Genomic DNA, 16,950 nt, shown 5'->3' with positions numbered 1-16,950 from the left:
TCTTCCCTGCTAGGAGGGATCAAAGTGGCACTTTTCTTCCCTGCTAGGAGGGATCAATGTAACACTTTTCTGTTCTAGCACACTATTTTTTTTGTACATTCTTTTTTTAGCTTACATAATCTGTTTAAGCATCAGATTGTGTCAACACTAAGATTTTTTTGTTTTCCTCATAGTTGATGTGAAAAGCAGTAGGTATGTGTCACACGGTATCAAAATTATTTCGTCTTGGGCGTAAGTGTTAACACTTAAATCCCTCACTACATTCGGGATCCTATTGTAGAATCCATCGGTTCATTCAGGATTCAACGCCCTTGACGGAAATATATAATTTTGATCCCTTGTAACACAAACTACTATTCTGTACCTACCTACTGTACTGTACCAATTCTCCAGAGGCTCATCACACTGGAAAAAAAATCTGTTTATATATCGAACGAAACAAAAGAAATGCAATTCTGTTCCGGTTGAAAATGGTTATAAATATAACATGGGATAGGGGATGGGGGGATGCAGTAAACCTTCCAGAAGAGCAGAGCCTGACATAGCCAAATTACTGTTCGGGCTCTCCCCGTGAGTAGCGGCCTTCTAGCCGTGAAACCCATTGCTGAAGGCACACGTCACACATCCCATACAAAAGGAGTATAGGTGGGGGTCTACCATTGGTCTACCGTATAACTGAGGCGGTTCGTAAAAACAAAAAGGTGGTCAGATACGGATTGGTCGAAATCTTGACTGCATGAAGCTGACTGACCAAAGCGTTAGCGAAGGTTTCCGATTTAAGTCGAGCAAAATGCTTTCGTACCCATTTCGTACCTATGTCCTGATATTCTCTATAGGTCGCACATCTCTTGAAATTTTGTGACTAGATTCGGTAGTTAAATATATTTTTTCAGTTGTTTGTTTTTAGGAAAACGTTCTTAATGGCGGAAATTGGCATAAAGTACCAGTAGAAAAGCGACAGTAGGGTCTATGGCACTTAAAACCATTATGAGTTCGCTGTGATTCATTAAGTATCACAGCGAACTCATTCATGAACTCATGAAGATGAATTTTTATTTTTTAAGCTTATCACAAGGTCTACAGCTCACTAAACCCCTCGTTTGTATTGTGTTTAGTAAGTATAAACGATTGTATGTACGTAAATATCTACTAAAAAAATCATCGCACAAGTTTTTTACCAGTCTCCAGAGATAAGTGGGAGACTTATACCGCCCTGCTAAGCCAAAGAGCGCTATTTCAAAAGAAAATTCATTAGTAACTTACTTTAGTTTCTATTACTGAGAGTTCCATTTTCAAAATCATTTGGTTTTAAGATAGCGCTATTCGGCTTAGGCCCACTTGCACCATTCTACTAACCCGGGATTAAGCAGTTAAACCGTTAACCTAGTGTCCAATTGTACTGGTAACCATGGTAATGCCAAGTTTAACCGGTTAACCCCGGGTTAGTGGAATGGTGCAAGTGGGGCTTAGGATAGGCTACAATACTGCCCATAGTACTATTTGTAGCCCTATTCCGTCTGTCGATGCTCTGATTGAATCAGCTTTAATAACGTACAATTGCGTTATCGTACCGCTTGTGCAACGCCGGAAGGCGTACATTGGGCCGGATTATATTCAGATATCACTGTCCCATGCCGTTGGGCGTACTATTTTTGCGACAACCAGAAGATAAAATTGATATACCGAGTACAAAAACTTACGGAATTTACGGACGGACTCTATTTGCGAGCAAAGAAACAAAAGACTGGTGTTGTGAGCTTAAATTGGAAATAATCATGTTCGAATTTTTCGAAAGCTATCCCCATTAAAAGCGAATGCTTGGAAATTTCGTTGTTTTTGATGTTGGTGTGATGTTTTGTGTAGTGACATGTGAGTGAAATGTGAAATGTCTAGTAAACGTAAAGACACAGAGCCGTGCTGTCGAAGGCTTTCGATCTTCGCATGCACTTGTGCTGTTCTCTCGCTTTTCGTACATACTTATAATGTAGGGAAATCGGATTTTGATAAGGATAGTCTTGTTAGTGTTCTAGAGGATGGGCTGGAAAAGAAGATTGAAGCGTATTTGGAGGGTTTACATCGCACGAAGAGGGATGCCATGCTGGTAAGAGTATGTATTGTATCCTTGTTTCTCAAAGGTAAAGAAACATTTACGTATTTTATAAGTTTTATGTTAGAGGCAGTGTTGGAAAGAAACAAACTATTTAATCGAGGATTTTTTATTATTATAATATATTTTTTATTACAAGCCTATTGTGTCCCACTGCTGGGCAAAGGCCTCCCCCCTCTTCTTCCACTCGTCCCGGGTTTGAGCTACAACTGGCCAGTCTCTCAAAAAGGAGTCCAAGTTATTCCGCCATCGCTGACAAGGTCTGCCGGTTTTTTTTAAAGATTAATTGAGATTCAAATTCTAATGAAGGTGAAGCATCAAATAATTAATAGCGATTATTGCAAAAAAAAACAATTAAAATCATAATATATTAAACTAATATATTAGTACAAAACGCTTTTTTGAAATTCGACCGCTCGATTTCGTGTATTTCGTTAAGTAATATCTCCACTACTAGGCGTTTAAATGCTACTAATAGAATTGAAATCGAGTGGTCAATACCACTAGATTCCAAATTTGAGCAAGTATTTCAAAAATTAGCATTTCGCCGTTTTCTACCGATTTTCGATTGACGAAATCGAGCGATCGAATTTCAAAAATCGGCCCTCAGGTCGTAGAGATATTTCATCACTAAATATTAAATATTTGAGCATAATTTTCCTTCCTATCTCGATAAATAAAACATGTTCTTTGGAGTCTGGCCAACACTTTATGGTAAACAATGAGTAATTCGAAAGACAAATGCTGAAGAATTAATAATGGAATAGTGAAAATAGACATATACAATACTACATAGTTTATTCTATTGTGTGTTAATATTATAATTGTCACGGTATTGCATTACGCAGTTTTATGCTTGTATTTCGCACATAGAGTGTGTTTGGAAAGAGAAGAGTATTGGAATGTATTGGGCCCCATGCGTTCCACGACTCTCTTTCCGTACAGACTCTACCTATCAATCAAAATTCTTTTTTTGGGGGTTACTCGTTAATAATAAATAAATAAATAAATATTTGGGGACAATATTACACAAATCGACCTAGCCCCAAACTAAGCAAAGCTTGTAATATAGGTACTAGACGACGATATACATACGTAAATAGATAAATACATACTTATATATACATAGAAAACAGCCATGACTCAGGAACAAATATCTATGTTCATCACACAAATAAATGCCCTTACTGGGATTCGAACCCGGGACCATCGGCTTCATAGGCAGGGTCACTACCCACTAGGCCAGACTGGTCGTCAATAATGGCAAATTGTTTCACGATATTCTTCTTAGAGTGCCTTAGAGAGGCACCTAGCGACATCTGCCGTAAAATTTTCCCAACTTGCAGGAAAAAACAACCCAATTTAAGTCGACAGTGCCTTTAAATATGTTCCAGAAACCATCGCAAAGCCAAGAAGACAACACAGTGGCGCCCCACGTAGAGTTCTTCAACCCCAAGATGCGAGGAGAGTTGGAAGAGAAAGATGCGGAGCAGATGAGGAAAACGGGAGCCAAGGGTCCAGCACCAGGAGGGGACACTTGGGTGTGGCTCACCAGCTACTCCAGGGTGCCAGTATGTTTCAAAATACATACTTACTTACTTACTTACTTACTTACTTCGCTGGCTCAGCGACCCGAAGTGGATCTTGGCCTCCGACACTAGATTGCGCCATTCGTTCCTTTCCTGTGCGATCTGACGCCATTCAGCCGCTTGCATGCCACACAGGTCTTTCTGGAGGTCTTTTCAAAATACATATTGAAAATATTTCCTAGAGTTTGTTCGGAAAGATGACTCTTTTCTTTCCGCACAGACTCTAGAAACGATTTTTTACTCGGGTCATCTCGGGTGGACTGCAGCATTCCAGCAAAAACTTAAGAAGTGCAGTAGTTGTCCTTACTTACTCCTCAAGTCAATAAAATAAAAGACTACAGGGCATGAAAGACAAATGGCGCGGTTTTCGCTTAAAGACTTCTAGATAACCCATGGGTAGCGTAAAACTGGTCAATAATCATGATAAAAGAATATAAAAGTAATTTGATATATTTTAAGGTTTTGTTTTGTTAGGTGTAAATTGTAACTTTTTGAATCATTATTGATTTGATCTTGTATAGGTACGTGAAATAAATAATTTATTGGCTTTGTATTTTAAAAGAGACCTCATTTGATATCAAAATTCTTCACGTCACATTCCAGTACAAAGTCGTCCAAGGTTTCTGCAAAGCTACACAAGACTACTGCCCTCCTGGAGTCCAAGGCCCCAAAGGCCCCATGGGTCTGCCGGGGCCTAAAGGGGAGAGGGGCGATCCGGGGGCCCCGGGGACAGCGGGGCACGCGGGAAGCAGAGGTCCGGTGGGACCACCGGGGCCTAAAGGCATGTATTGGAATCTAGCATTGTCAAAAAAAAGTTACAACCGTGTTTATGATGGTATTTAATGTAACATAGTAATTCAAAGCATGAACAAGCGTAACTAAGTAAAGACTCTGGGACCTTGGTCATCTGACATGAAGGCATTCATGAAGGCTTTGTCGGCACGGCTGGTCGATTCCACAGGGGACCGTAGGGCTGGCGCGTACCTCTCTCAGCGAATCGCCCTAGCGGTACAGAGAGGTAACGCCGCCAGTGTAATGGGGTCCTTGCCGCAGTCCGAACTGTTAGACGGGGCATATCTGTTATGATTGGGTTAAGTTTTTATACTGTAAATATTCTAGGTAGGTACTAATTTATTATTAATTTTTAATTCTAAGTTAATTTATAGTATTTTTTTATTAATTTCTATTGTTACAAATGTTATTATTGTATGTCTTGTAATTTAATTTAATACCTTTTTGCAAAGTTTTAAATAAAGTTGTTAGTAAATATTTGATTAAGTAAATACTTTTAAAGATGACTCACGTTAGACCGGACCGGGTCCGGGCCGGAGTATCCGGCGCCTACTTTTCTATGGCAGATGACCGGAGATCACGTGATGCTTTCCATAGAAAACGAAGCGCCGGAAGCTCCAGCCAAACAAGAAGGAATCTATCATACATATCAATGGAAATTCACAGTGAAAAGCTCTGAGTTTCAACGAAAGAACCATACATGTAGAAATTATATGTAAGGTACATAGGAATTTACATAAATTAGAAAATACCCTAATGTACAGTCACCTGCAGAGAAAAGGTACCACCCCTGCATACAAACTTCTATGTAGCGGTGGTACCTTTTCTCTGCAGCTGACTGTACACTATTTATATTATAATATCTTTGGTTTTCAGGAGAAAGGGGAATGCCAGGCAGTCCTGGTTTAGATGGTCGGGACGGAGTGCCGGGTGAACCGGGGCTCGATGGTATGTCGGGGAGAAACGGCGCCGATGGAGCGCCGGGGAGGGATGGCAGGGACGGCATACCGGGCAAGGATGGGAGTCCAGGGAAGAACGGGAAAGACGGAAAAGATGGTAAGTTAGTACTGTAAAGAAATTGAGTATATTAGGTGCCGTAACATATAGGTACCCCCATTTTGTTAGATAAGTAACTCCACTTGAACAAGAGAAAGAATTTGCAACTTTAGCCGAAAATACCTCAAGTTAGGAACATAAAATAAATCTTTTAGAAGTTAGACCAAGAAAAGTCTGCAGTGTTATTTTAAACGTCCAACTTCTATGAAATTATGAAGTATAAATAACACTGGCACTTCGTGTGCTGTCAAAATCTCTACAGACTTTTCTTGGTCTAACACTCCGTTTGGTACGGTCTATTCGATGATAAAATTGACAAAGGAATCAAATTTTCCTAGGTCCTAATGATACCAAATATCATATATTGATATGTACATATATTAATATATTTTTAAATATTGCCTCAAATTACAGGTAAACCTGGCGTCATCGGTCCCCAAGGCCTCCGCGGATTCAAGGGCGACCGCGGGCCCGTGGGGCCCAAAGGCCAGCGCGGGGACAACGGCCGCGACGGCGCCCCGGGGAGGCCTGGCATCTCCATGTACAAGCAGGGGGACCAGAACCCGGAGAAGGAGTTGCTGATACCGCCTACTTTTGCCCGTAGGTGAATTGCATAATGACAATGCTGTCAATGCTGAATAATTTATTTTTTATCTCGGTGTCTTTCTAGTGAATTCATTATCTTCCTCGCACCGTCAACCCAACTTGCCCTTAACTTTGGGTATGTCCACAGGAAAGACCTGAACATGATTTTGAGTTTGACCCATCAATATCAGCATGACAAACAAAACAAAAAAAGTCAAAAGTCTAAGTCTAGTAACCGCCTACAATCTTTTCTGCTTTGCCTTAAGGTTGACTGGTAGAGAATGTCTCATGGCATTAAGTTCGTCTTTTGTACATTAAGTTGTTCTTTTGTGCAATAAATAATAAGTTTTAGTAAAGACTTAAATACCATATTCCCTTGTTCAACAGAGGACCACACAAGAGTAATCGTTCGGGAAGGTGAAACTCTCCGCATCAGCTGTAACCCCTCAGGCAAGCCGGAGCCTGGCGTCGAGTGGCGTAAAGCCGATGGATCTGCTATTATACAGGTAGCAAACATACTTAGCGCCACTAGCACCATCCTATTACTTACCTGACTGCTATAGACTGACCGCTTAAATGATTCTTCTTATTTCCTTCTTCCTAAATTTGACTTACATACGCGATGTCGATATTATTGCGGTGGATACAATGTAAGATTTTAATATCCTCAATATCGTATTGGGCTGTCAAAGAGAAGGCAGAGGACCGCCTAACATGGAAATTGCTCCACCGACAAGAGTCATATTCTTAAATATATGATGATGATGATGAATATCGAAAAGAATCTTGTCATCGCGCAAGATAAATTGCAAGGTTGGATTGTCATCTCGCGAAAGATTAACGTTATAAACGTGATTTCGGTAGTCCACGGATGGTTTCCAGAACCAACACTGGCCAACGTAATGGCAGTTTTTAGAATGAATGTCCATTTTTAATCTATATCATATCTCTTCAGGGTTCTTGGCGCGACGCGTCTGTGAGCGGCCCGCAGTTGAGCATACCGCACGTGTCCCGCTGGCACACGGGCCGCTACGTATGTCTCGCCAACAACGGTTTACTACCATCCGCTAACCAGACCACCGACGTGGAAGTTTACTGTAAGTCTGTCTGTCAGGGACGCGTTATTCCCACTAGTTACCACCAAGTTCTTACCAGTGGTAACTGGGAATTTTTCCCACCTTTTACCACTGGTAACTACTGGTAATTTTTTTTTTCCAGTACTGGTAAAAGATAGGAATTTTTTGGTGGTAATTAGTGGGAATAACCGTCAGGGACCATGTGGGAGCCCGTAGTTGAGTAACTACGTGCCCCGCTAATGAGCGTCTAAGCGCCTCGAAAAAAATAGACTGCTGCCATATATATATAATCCAGTTCTCTTTATTTCCAGTTAGCCCTTTCATCCGAGTTCATAACAACATTGCCTACGTGTTCAATAAAACGGCGAAGATTCAGTGTGAAGTGAGTAGTGCACATACCTTTCTGCTAAAACTGTTTAGTGTTTATAGGTAACTTAGACCTGTGAATATTCGTTACTGACCCCCCTGCAAACAAGTTTCCTTGCAGAGTTGCCAGAGTTATCTCTGCACTTTACTAAAGTAACCTCCGGCGTCGTCGGCGTCGATCTCGCGTCGATAAATAGTATAGTGTATAAGTGCATAATACAGGTGTAAAACCGATCAGAAGCAGTTTTTCCAGATTTCAGCAGCTTTAAAAAAATACAGTCACCATTTTATCAGTTTTAATATCTATCATAAACAAAACAGTGTCCACCATACAGATTCTTTTTGAGCTTAGTGCGAGCAAAGCTCGCAATTAGGGCTGATTTAGCCGGCACGCGAGCTCGCATGCGATTTTAGTTATATTGCGGACTATTGGTTAAGTACGTCCAATTCAACCGACCGACCAAAACCCGTAATGTGATGAAACTCGCATGCAAGTTCGCACGCCGTCTAAATCAGCCCGGCTACGGTCGAGATTCCAATTTCCAAATTCCATTTTGTCACACTTAGGCTGGGTATTATATAGCTAAAAAAAAAATAAAAATAAAATAAAATAAAAATATTTTTATTGACAAAAACAAGTTACAGGTAGGTGTTGAAGTCCCTGACTTCTGAGCTAGGTAAAGACCTGTGTTACAGAAGTCAGTGTCCTCTCCCAGACAATAGAAACAGAATGAAGATTATCAAATCTTATTATTAACTACTAAATTTATGTTTTTAATTTTATATTTAAAGAAATTAATTATATTTATTTATAGGGCTTGTTTTGATACCAGAAAACAATGCCATTCTAGTAAGATTACATAGCAATTACATTATATATATATATATTTATTTATTGTGTGTGTGTGTGTGTGTGTGTGTGTGTGTGTATGTGTGTGTGTGTGTATATGAGTATATTAATGTAGGATGCTTTCAGTTTGATCATAATCTAATGACAGCAACCAAGACTTAAGTTTTCTCTTACACTCATATTTAGTTAGGGGATAGATATTTAGAGTTTTGTTAATTTTATTATATATAAAGATGCTCATAAAACCCTGTTGCCGTCTGGCAGTAGCCAGTCTGCATTTATATGGCACACATACATTTGTCATTGTTCGCTTACTTGTATTTTTATTTTGATCATAGGGGGTAAGCTTATGCTGTTTTAACGTTAACAGTAATAAATATAGTTGTCTGACAGATAGCAATTGACATTGTTTATATAATAGAGTCGTTGGATATCTATATGGTCTACATGTCATGACCTTCAACAGGGATCTCTGAGCTCTTTCTAATTTTATCATATGGGTTTTACAAGCGCCACCCCATACAACATTGCAATAACCAATGACTGGCTGCGCCAAAGCAACATACACAGTTTTTAATAAATCTAGTTCAGATACAGATCTTAATTTCTTAAAAATATAAACTAGTTTTCTTATTCGTGTTGAGGTTAGTTCTAAATGTGGCTGCCAACTCAGTCTATCATCAAGCAGTACTCCTAGATACTTAATGCAATCAGATTTAGCAATGACAAGAATAGCTATCGGACGTTGGAAGTGTATGTTATTATAGTTGTACTTAGTATACTGGCCGTTTCAGAAATAAATACTCTTGACTTCTCGCTGTATATTTCCCAGGTCCAAGCCTGGCCTGAACCCGTCCTGGCCTGGGAGACAGACACAGGCACCATCGAAGGCGCCCGCTACCGCACCGAAGTGGTCCCCACACGAGAACCCTGGAGATGGATCATGAAACTCGAAATACATGGAGTCAAGGAGTACGATCTGAAGCAGTACAGCTGCGTAGCCAAGAATGAAGTGAAGAATCAGACTGCAGATGGGATTAGAGGCAATATACAGCTGTTGTGTGAGTATTTACCAACCAATATCTGGGAGACCGAGCTTTGCTCGGAAAACATAAAAAACCTCAAAAATGCGCGTTTTCCGATGGATAAGACCTAGCTAGATCGATATTTCGCCCTCGAAAACTCCTATATTGCAAATTTCATCGAAATCGTTAGAGCCGTTTCCGAGATCCCCGAAATATATACAAGAATTGCTCGTTTAAAAGTATTCGATAATCAGGTTAAAAAGGTATCAGAATGAGAATACAGATACCTACAATTATGGTATTAAATTATGTACAGTTTTCTCTATGTTCTATCCACGGGTGCAGGTATACAAATTTTTGATTGCATGCAGCATGTATCTTAACTAAATGGCTCGTGAGGAAACCGGACTAATCAAAATAACGCCTAGTTTACCCTCTCTGGGTTGGAAGTTCAAATGGCAGTCGCTTTCGTAAAAACAAGTGACTACGCCAATTCTTGGGGTTAGTTGCCAAGCGGACACCAGGCCCCCATGAGCCATGAGCAGGGGCAACGGTAAGATGATAAGTGGAGGAAATTATGTCAAACCAGATCATCAGCCATCTCCCTATTCCAGACCCGAACCGCAACATGACGATGCCGCCACAGGAGCACCCGGTGGAGTTCGGAGACCCCCCGCCCCCGCCCACGTCCCTCGACGACATCTGCCCCGTCAACCAGGGGCACGACTGTCCCACCTGTCCGAGATGTGATCGCAGCAAGATCTTCATCTCGCCTCTCATTTCTAATATGACGAATAGGCCTAGGAGGAATACGAGTAAGTTAATTTGTCATACCAATTTTAAAAAGCTTCTTACTAACTTAGGTTTTGTTATAGGTTTTTGTTTTGAAAGTTAAAAAAAAAAACTTCAAAGTGCGACTTTCGAACACCAAGTATTCTCTATCCACGAAACCATTCGGCAAAATTTCTAGGTAACTTTCATCGTATCCTTCATGCTTAACAAATTTAGATTTCGGTATTTGGGGTTTGACTTTAGGTATTACTCAAATATCTCTTCTTTGCAGATTGTCAACTTTATGCCATTGGAAAACCGGTCTACCACCGATTTAAAGATGAAATGTTTGGAGCCTGGCTACGGGACTCAAATTCTTCAGAAGCTCAGGTATGGTTGAAAAGTAAAATCACTTGTTGTCACTGAATGAAGGTCCAAGTCCTCACTTTCAGCATCTCTCATTCATCATTGGTATTTCTTTTAAATCGAGAGTTAGTTTATAGGCACTTATGAGGTAGGTGGTAGGTATACTTTATCGCCCTTTACCTTATTTACCATGAGGTAAGATTGTAGTTAAATGCTTATTTAGTAGGTACATCATGTGTTTAATTTCGAATAACAATATTCGTTCGTATAATTTCAGAAGGAAAAGCTTTGGACGACGCAAGAGAACGACGTTGAACGTTTGAGAGAATACTGGAGTAAGGCGAGATTCAAGAACGATCAAGTTGACCAGCCACACAAACTTCAGAGACCTTTCTTCGTAAGATATTTATTTAAACTTCACGACAAGAAACAGAAATTAATAAATAGCGGACTTTCAAACAGATAGAATTTAATTATGCAAAACTTTTTTTTTCTAATAATTTATCGGCTTCTCCTTATCCTATCTGATAAAATGTCATGCTGAGATGCAATACAAAGTAATAATATACTAAAAATAAAAGGTTTGATGGATTTTGGTGAGGTGCCATAAGATGCCTGTTGTTTTTAGGAGACACATATTGCTTTGAAGTGAGATTTATACATGCATGGCTTTATGTTTCGATTCTAACTTTTCTTCTTTTTCCTTCTCTTTCCAGGGCAACGGTCACATCGTGTATAGCGGTTCCTTCTTCTACCAAGCCAACGACTCTGGCAAGCCAGGCGACATCATGCGCTACGATCTGACGCAGAGCCGCATCAAGTTCGTGCAGCTGCCGCATCGTGGTGGCCGTCTGTATACCTCGCAGCATAACCAGGTCAGAGTCAGTTTCATTGTGAGTGTCATCATTGTTATCATTATCATTATGACCAGTATCATTGTCACCAAGATGAACATCATTATCGTCTTCGTGATTATTGCTGTCGTCATTACTATCGTCACTGTTGTATCTTTAACCAACATTGTATGTATGTATAGGTCTTTCTTTTTGTAACATATTTATAAGGGACCCTGCTCTTTGTAATTCTACGCCTGCCCAGGTGAAGGGTAGACAAACTTCTAAAGTGTCAGCGAAAATTGAAAGTATAAATCCCACCCTTACTTATATAACAACACAGTTATCAGGGACCCTTGAGTTGTTCTTTTACCATGTTTTGCTTTAACTGATGACTTGTTGTTACAGGTTGATTTCAGTGCAGATGATAATGGACTCTGGGCAATTTACTCTTTAGAAGGTTCTAACAATACTGCTGTTGCTAAGGTGATAATTCTATCTTCTACTTTCTATCTTGTACGAAGTCATAACCATAACATTTTATTTTGTTAGAGCTGTAAACTTAAGTGATTGCTATATGTCAAAAGTATAATAAATACATGTTCATATTTTCTAATACTAAAACATACTAACTATTAACGATAATTTTTGTTTCCAGTTAAGTTTTGATCCCAGCAAGGACGACTTGAACATAGATTATATCTGGAACATCTCTTTAAATCATAAACAAGTAAGTGGATATTTCAAATTTTAAGAGGACCTAGCCAAGATGCCAATCGTTTGCGCCGTATCAAACAAAATGGTAAATTTCTCTTTTTCACTCCATATTGGTTCGACAGAGAGACATTAGCGGCGTCGTCGTTGTCAAATTTTAGGATTGGACTTTATGTGCCACTAATATAGCCATGTCGAAGTTTAACAATATAAATAATTTAGCTTATCAGCGTGTAGCTTTATCAGAGTGTAGCGGCTATGTGTTGCTCGAAGTGTGTAACCAAGTTATTTAAACGTAGGATTTCCAACTTCCAATAAGTAAAGAATATTTATTGGTACAGTCACCAGCAATAATATGTTACTCTTTAAAGGCAGCAAAAATATGTGACACGCTCTTATGAGTCTACAAATAAAACCGTGTCAGATATTTTTGCGGCCTTTGTTGTGTAACATAAAATTGCAGGTGAATGTACAACAAAAGAGCAAAGTTTGTTTTTGTTTCGAGTTCCAATTTTGAGTCCCTGACAAATTAGAATCTTGAGGGTACCTATTGAGGGACTCAAAAGCACGAGACTTAAATAGCCTTGATCTTTGGTATTTATGTAGGTTAATGTTTTAGGACAAATTAAATTTTCTATGATAATAGAAAGTAGACACACTAATATTTAAACACACTACTACAAACACACTTACACTACACTTTACTATTTTATTTCTGTTTATGTAATGTTTGTAGGTAGGCGAAATGTTCATAGTGTGCGGTGTGCTGTATGCCCTCGACTCTGCCACGGAACGGGAGAGCAAAGTCAGCGTGGCCATAGACCTCTACCAAAACAAGCAGTTGGAAGTGTCTCTGCCGTTCACCAACCCCTTCCGGAAGACCACGCAACTGGGATATGACCATACACATAAGGTAAATCTTCTCTTTTTCTTCTTTACACAGAGAGAGAGAGAGGTAAGCTTATAAGACTGATTTAGACGGCGCGCGAACTCGCATGCGATTTTAGTAACATTGCGGACTGTTGGTTACGTCCAATTCAACCTACCGATCAAAACCCGCAATGGTATGAAACTCGCATGCGAGTTCTCGCATCGTCTAAATGGGCCCTAAATCTTCTCTTCTTCTTCTTTACACAGAGACAGAGAGAGGTAAGCTTTTATTATAGACACCTATACACTACTTTTTTGAAGAACTTGTGGCCGCATCGAAAAACCTCTAAAACTCAATCTTATCAAAGGTTTGTCTGGAACTAAGTATCTGTAATATTGATCTCAAATATTTATTTATTACTATTTATATATCTATTCTTCTCATAGACAAACTTATATCTCAGTTTAGCGGTGTCAGTCAGGATTCGAGCCAATCGTGCAGTGTAACGCAACTAGTTGCGACCAATCGCGCGCGTGAAGGCTCCTCTTCACGTTGGGCCAACGCCAACGCCAACGAGGGACGCAGCCATGCGGTAGAATGAGATAGCAATATCACTTGCTCCCTCTAACTCATAAATGCGTCCCTCGTTGGCGTTGGCGTTGGCCCAACGTGAAGAGGAGCCATGATGCGAACTCATCAACCAATCGCGTATAGCGGTGTCACACCGCTCTGTAACTACTGCGAAAACCGAAATTCGCAAATTGCGGGGATCTTTCTCTTTTACTCCAATGAAGGCGTAATTAGAGTGACAGAGAAAAATGCCCGCAATTTGCGAACTTTGATTTCCGCGGTTATAGTCCTGGCCCCATTCATACCCCATCTTATTGCCCGTAAGGCTAGTCCTGAGATATCCTCTAGCCGCCCATACGTCAAACCTTGCCAAGCAAAATTAAATTTTATTTTGTCAACACAAAGTTCAAATTAGAATGGAACAGGAGACTTTTTTATAGGTCTCTGGGCGGCTAGAGGATATAGGTATGTCAATGATTCTTCTTAAATGTCACACACGTTTTCTTCATTCTGTTACAGGAGCTGTATTCTTGGGACCGCGGCAACCAGCTCACATACCCGGTCAGAGAAAGAGACGTAGGGCAATGAAAATTTAGTCAAATATAAACTTTTTATTTCTGCATTATGGTTTTATACTTTGACATATAAGAATACTGATAGTTATATAAATAATGTTTTTTTTTTAATAATCTCCCTACACGTGCAATTTATTTACAATATTAATAGGTAAAACCTTTTTTTCTGAACAACTTTTCGCACCTACATATTTAAGGGCATTTTCATTTCCGGTTGTAGGTAGGTACCTACTTATAACTCGGCCTAACAAATATATTTATTAAATTGCATAATTTAAAAAGTTAAAAATTTACGTTGATTGATATGTATTAAATTTTTCAAATAATTTCATTCCCTACCCTAGCGCCACTCTGGAGAAATTCGGAACTGAGGGGCTACCGCGAAACCCGAAATTTATTTTACAGTACATATGGCCCTATTTTCCCGCACTAGTGCGTAAAATAGCACTTTTCGTGTGTATGTCAAAAGCTTAAAGGGCCATATGTACTGTAAAACGTTGTACGATACACGTGCGAATAGGTAATTCGAAACTCGTGTCGATTTAAAACACTCCCTTCGGTCGTGTTTTAATTTATCGCCACTCGTTTCGAATTTCCTATTTTCCGCACTTGTATCGTAAATAACTATTTCTCTTTACTCCAATGGAGTCGTAATTAGACTGACAGAGAAAAATGCCCGCAATTTGCGAACTTAGATTTTCGCGGTTATAGCCGTGTTTACAGCTGGATATTCTTGCAACTGAGGGCTTACCGCGAACACCGAGGTTCGCAAATTGCGGACATATTTCTCTGTCACTCTAATTAAGCCTTAAAAACAAAAATATCAAAGAAAGCAAAACGGTCCGACACAGATATTGACAATATTAATCTGTGTTGAAAAAATCATTGCTCTAGCTTCAAAAACCACGGAGGAAAACGAGGAGTACGTTTGTATGGAGGAATAATGACCACTCCTGTTGGCTCATAATCGGAGTAAAAAATAAGTAACATTCTGAACTCTACCACATTCTACACCCCCTATATACAGTTGAAAGTGTTGAAACGTACATAGAACTGCAACTGTACAGTCACCTGCAATTATTTGTTACACAACGAAGGCCGCAAAAATATCTGACCGATCTTATTTGTAGAGCCATTGGAGCGTGTCACATAGTTTTGCGGCCTTCGATGAGTTACATATTATTGCAGGTGACTGTACCCTAGATGGACACTAAATAGAGTTCGTCTAAGGTAACTTTGCATCAATCTGAACACGGTAATGGAGTATCATTAAATCGTCATATTTCCATAGAAATTGGACATTAAACATGACATCGCCACAGTTTGTCGTTGCAAATGCCATACAGAGATATCTTGGTCCAATTACATAGTATAATGCCATCTAGCGCTGTCCTATGGTACTAACAACCCGCGCCACCACGCGCACAACAACAAAATGTTGCAACAAATTAATTTTCCTCACTGAGAATCTAGGTGGCGCTGGTTGTTTCGAAATTCAATGTAAATAAACAATACAACAGCTGATTAAGTTCCGTCACTTCCTACAAAACCGAAGTTTGACAGCAGTTCAGGGACGAATCATGCTGTCCCTTTCTTATGTATGGTACTATCCCTTTCGCCTATTTAGGGTTGTCAAAATTCAAGTAATTATAATTATCTTATCTGTGGTCGTACACGCAAAGGGACGTCAAGTTGTGTCAATCCTAATAATTGCTCGGAGCATGCTGAGCGGAGCATGGCGAACGGAGCACAGAGAATCCTTGAAAGAAAGACTTTCGCACCCCTGGTTCCGTCTAAATTAAGACTAGTGATTATAAATTATAATACATTGTTTATCTTTTTTTTTTATAATGTAATATAATATAAAATTACTGGGACAGAATAAATCCGTAACTCAGTTCACATTTTAATTTATATTTAGGGTGATACACAAACAACAAAACGTATTTTAAGTATTAACAACAACACTTTTCCAGTAGGTAGTCACAGACAGGCATAACCTAAGGGGGGCGGGGGGCTAATAGTCGTGATCTATAGCTGGAGGGGAACCGCCTATACACAACACAAACACTTTTACAACGGCCTACAAGCACCTGCCCAGTGTATTTTGAGTCCCCCTACAACATTCATGTGCAACAATTTTGATCAACATCAAAACTTGTCAACACAACAACAACAAAGTCTATTACACTAAAATGTGCATGCTGCATAGCCAGTTAAGAAAGATGGAACTTGAAAATATATATTTTACAGAAACAACTTCTATTATAACCATTTTTACGCAAATGTCTGTTTGAGATCCTGAAAACGGTAAAAAATAAAGATACTACTCCTAAAAATACGCGTACCTCATTAGATTCGTCATGATGTCTAGAAAAATGTATTCGAAGCGTGTATTAGCACACAAAAAATATCAAAAGTTATAAACAAAAAAAGGGAGGCAAGAGTAGTTATTTTTATTTCCCCAATATCTCAAAAAGTAACAATATTTAAGAAACCAAAATTAATATAATAAAAGAGGAGGATATTTCCAATCAAATATTACATACTTGCAGAACTGTATCTCCATTATTTATACTTTTTATTCAACGCTGAACACAGCCCTCCGCGCCTCATTTTCGAGAAACGCGCGCGGCGTGAAAAAACGATTACGTAACATTAAATATAATTTTAAAGGTATTAAATATTCATTGAAAAATAAAAAAAAGGTGTATTTAAAACATGTCAACACATGTAATACTTGTAGAAATTTATCTTAAAGTTATTTTTTCAACAAGTTAGGCAATTGTTAATTAGCAAAATTT

At 39.3% G+C, this 16,950-nt stretch overlaps 1 protein-coding gene and 1 long non-coding RNA gene across 3 annotated transcripts in view; one reads left to right on the top strand and one right to left on the bottom strand.

Moving 5' to 3' along the window:
* Nucleotides 1-16,950, bottom strand: part of LOC134671797 (uncharacterized) — a 498,925-nt gene that overhangs the window by 96,375 nt on the left and 385,600 nt on the right. The window lies entirely within an intron of this gene.
* LOC134671757 (uncharacterized) lies at nucleotides 1,838-14,212 on the top strand. 2 transcript variants are annotated; one of them, XM_063529581.1, is made up of 17 exons: nucleotides 1,838-2,101; nucleotides 3,502-3,678; nucleotides 4,300-4,477; nucleotides 5,365-5,544; nucleotides 5,959-6,144; nucleotides 6,517-6,635; nucleotides 7,085-7,226; nucleotides 7,517-7,587; nucleotides 9,254-9,482; nucleotides 10,061-10,261; nucleotides 10,510-10,607; nucleotides 10,861-10,980; nucleotides 11,300-11,458; nucleotides 11,825-11,902; nucleotides 12,075-12,146; nucleotides 12,867-13,043; nucleotides 14,091-14,212. In XM_063529581.1, exons 1-17 carry the CDS (start codon nucleotides 1,886-1,888, stop codon nucleotides 14,157-14,159), a joined length of 2,472 nt encoding a protein of 823 aa, XP_063385651.1. In that variant the 5' UTR covers nucleotides 1,838-1,885; the 3' UTR covers nucleotides 14,160-14,212. The 2 variants fall into 2 exon arrangements, with proteins under 2 accessions (XP_063385651.1, XP_063385650.1); XM_063529580.1 differs by having other exon boundaries at nucleotides 1,838-2,107.

The sequence above is a fragment of the Cydia fagiglandana genome, chromosome 16, assembly GCF_963556715.1.
Source record: "Cydia fagiglandana chromosome 16, ilCydFagi1.1, whole genome shotgun sequence".
Taxonomy (NCBI): domain Eukaryota; kingdom Metazoa; phylum Arthropoda; class Insecta; order Lepidoptera; family Tortricidae; genus Cydia; species Cydia fagiglandana.
This window is presented reverse-complemented; position numbering and strand designations above follow the sequence as displayed.

What these genes read in the sequence shown, in the direction of transcription:
- LOC134671757 (XM_063529580.1), top strand. Translation starts at nt 1,886, where the DNA reads ATGTCTAGTAAACGTAAAGACACAGAGCCGTGCTGTCGAAGGCTTTCG. An exon ending in GGGACCACCGGGGCCTAAAG is followed by an intron (nt 4,478 to 5,364) that starts GCATGTATTGGA and finishes TTTGGTTTTCAG; the next exon opens with GAGAAAGGGGAATGCCAGGC. An exon ending in GATACCGCCTACTTTTGCCC is followed by an intron (nt 6,145 to 6,516) that starts GTAGGTGAATTG and finishes CTTGTTCAACAG; the next exon opens with AGGACCACACAAGAGTAATC.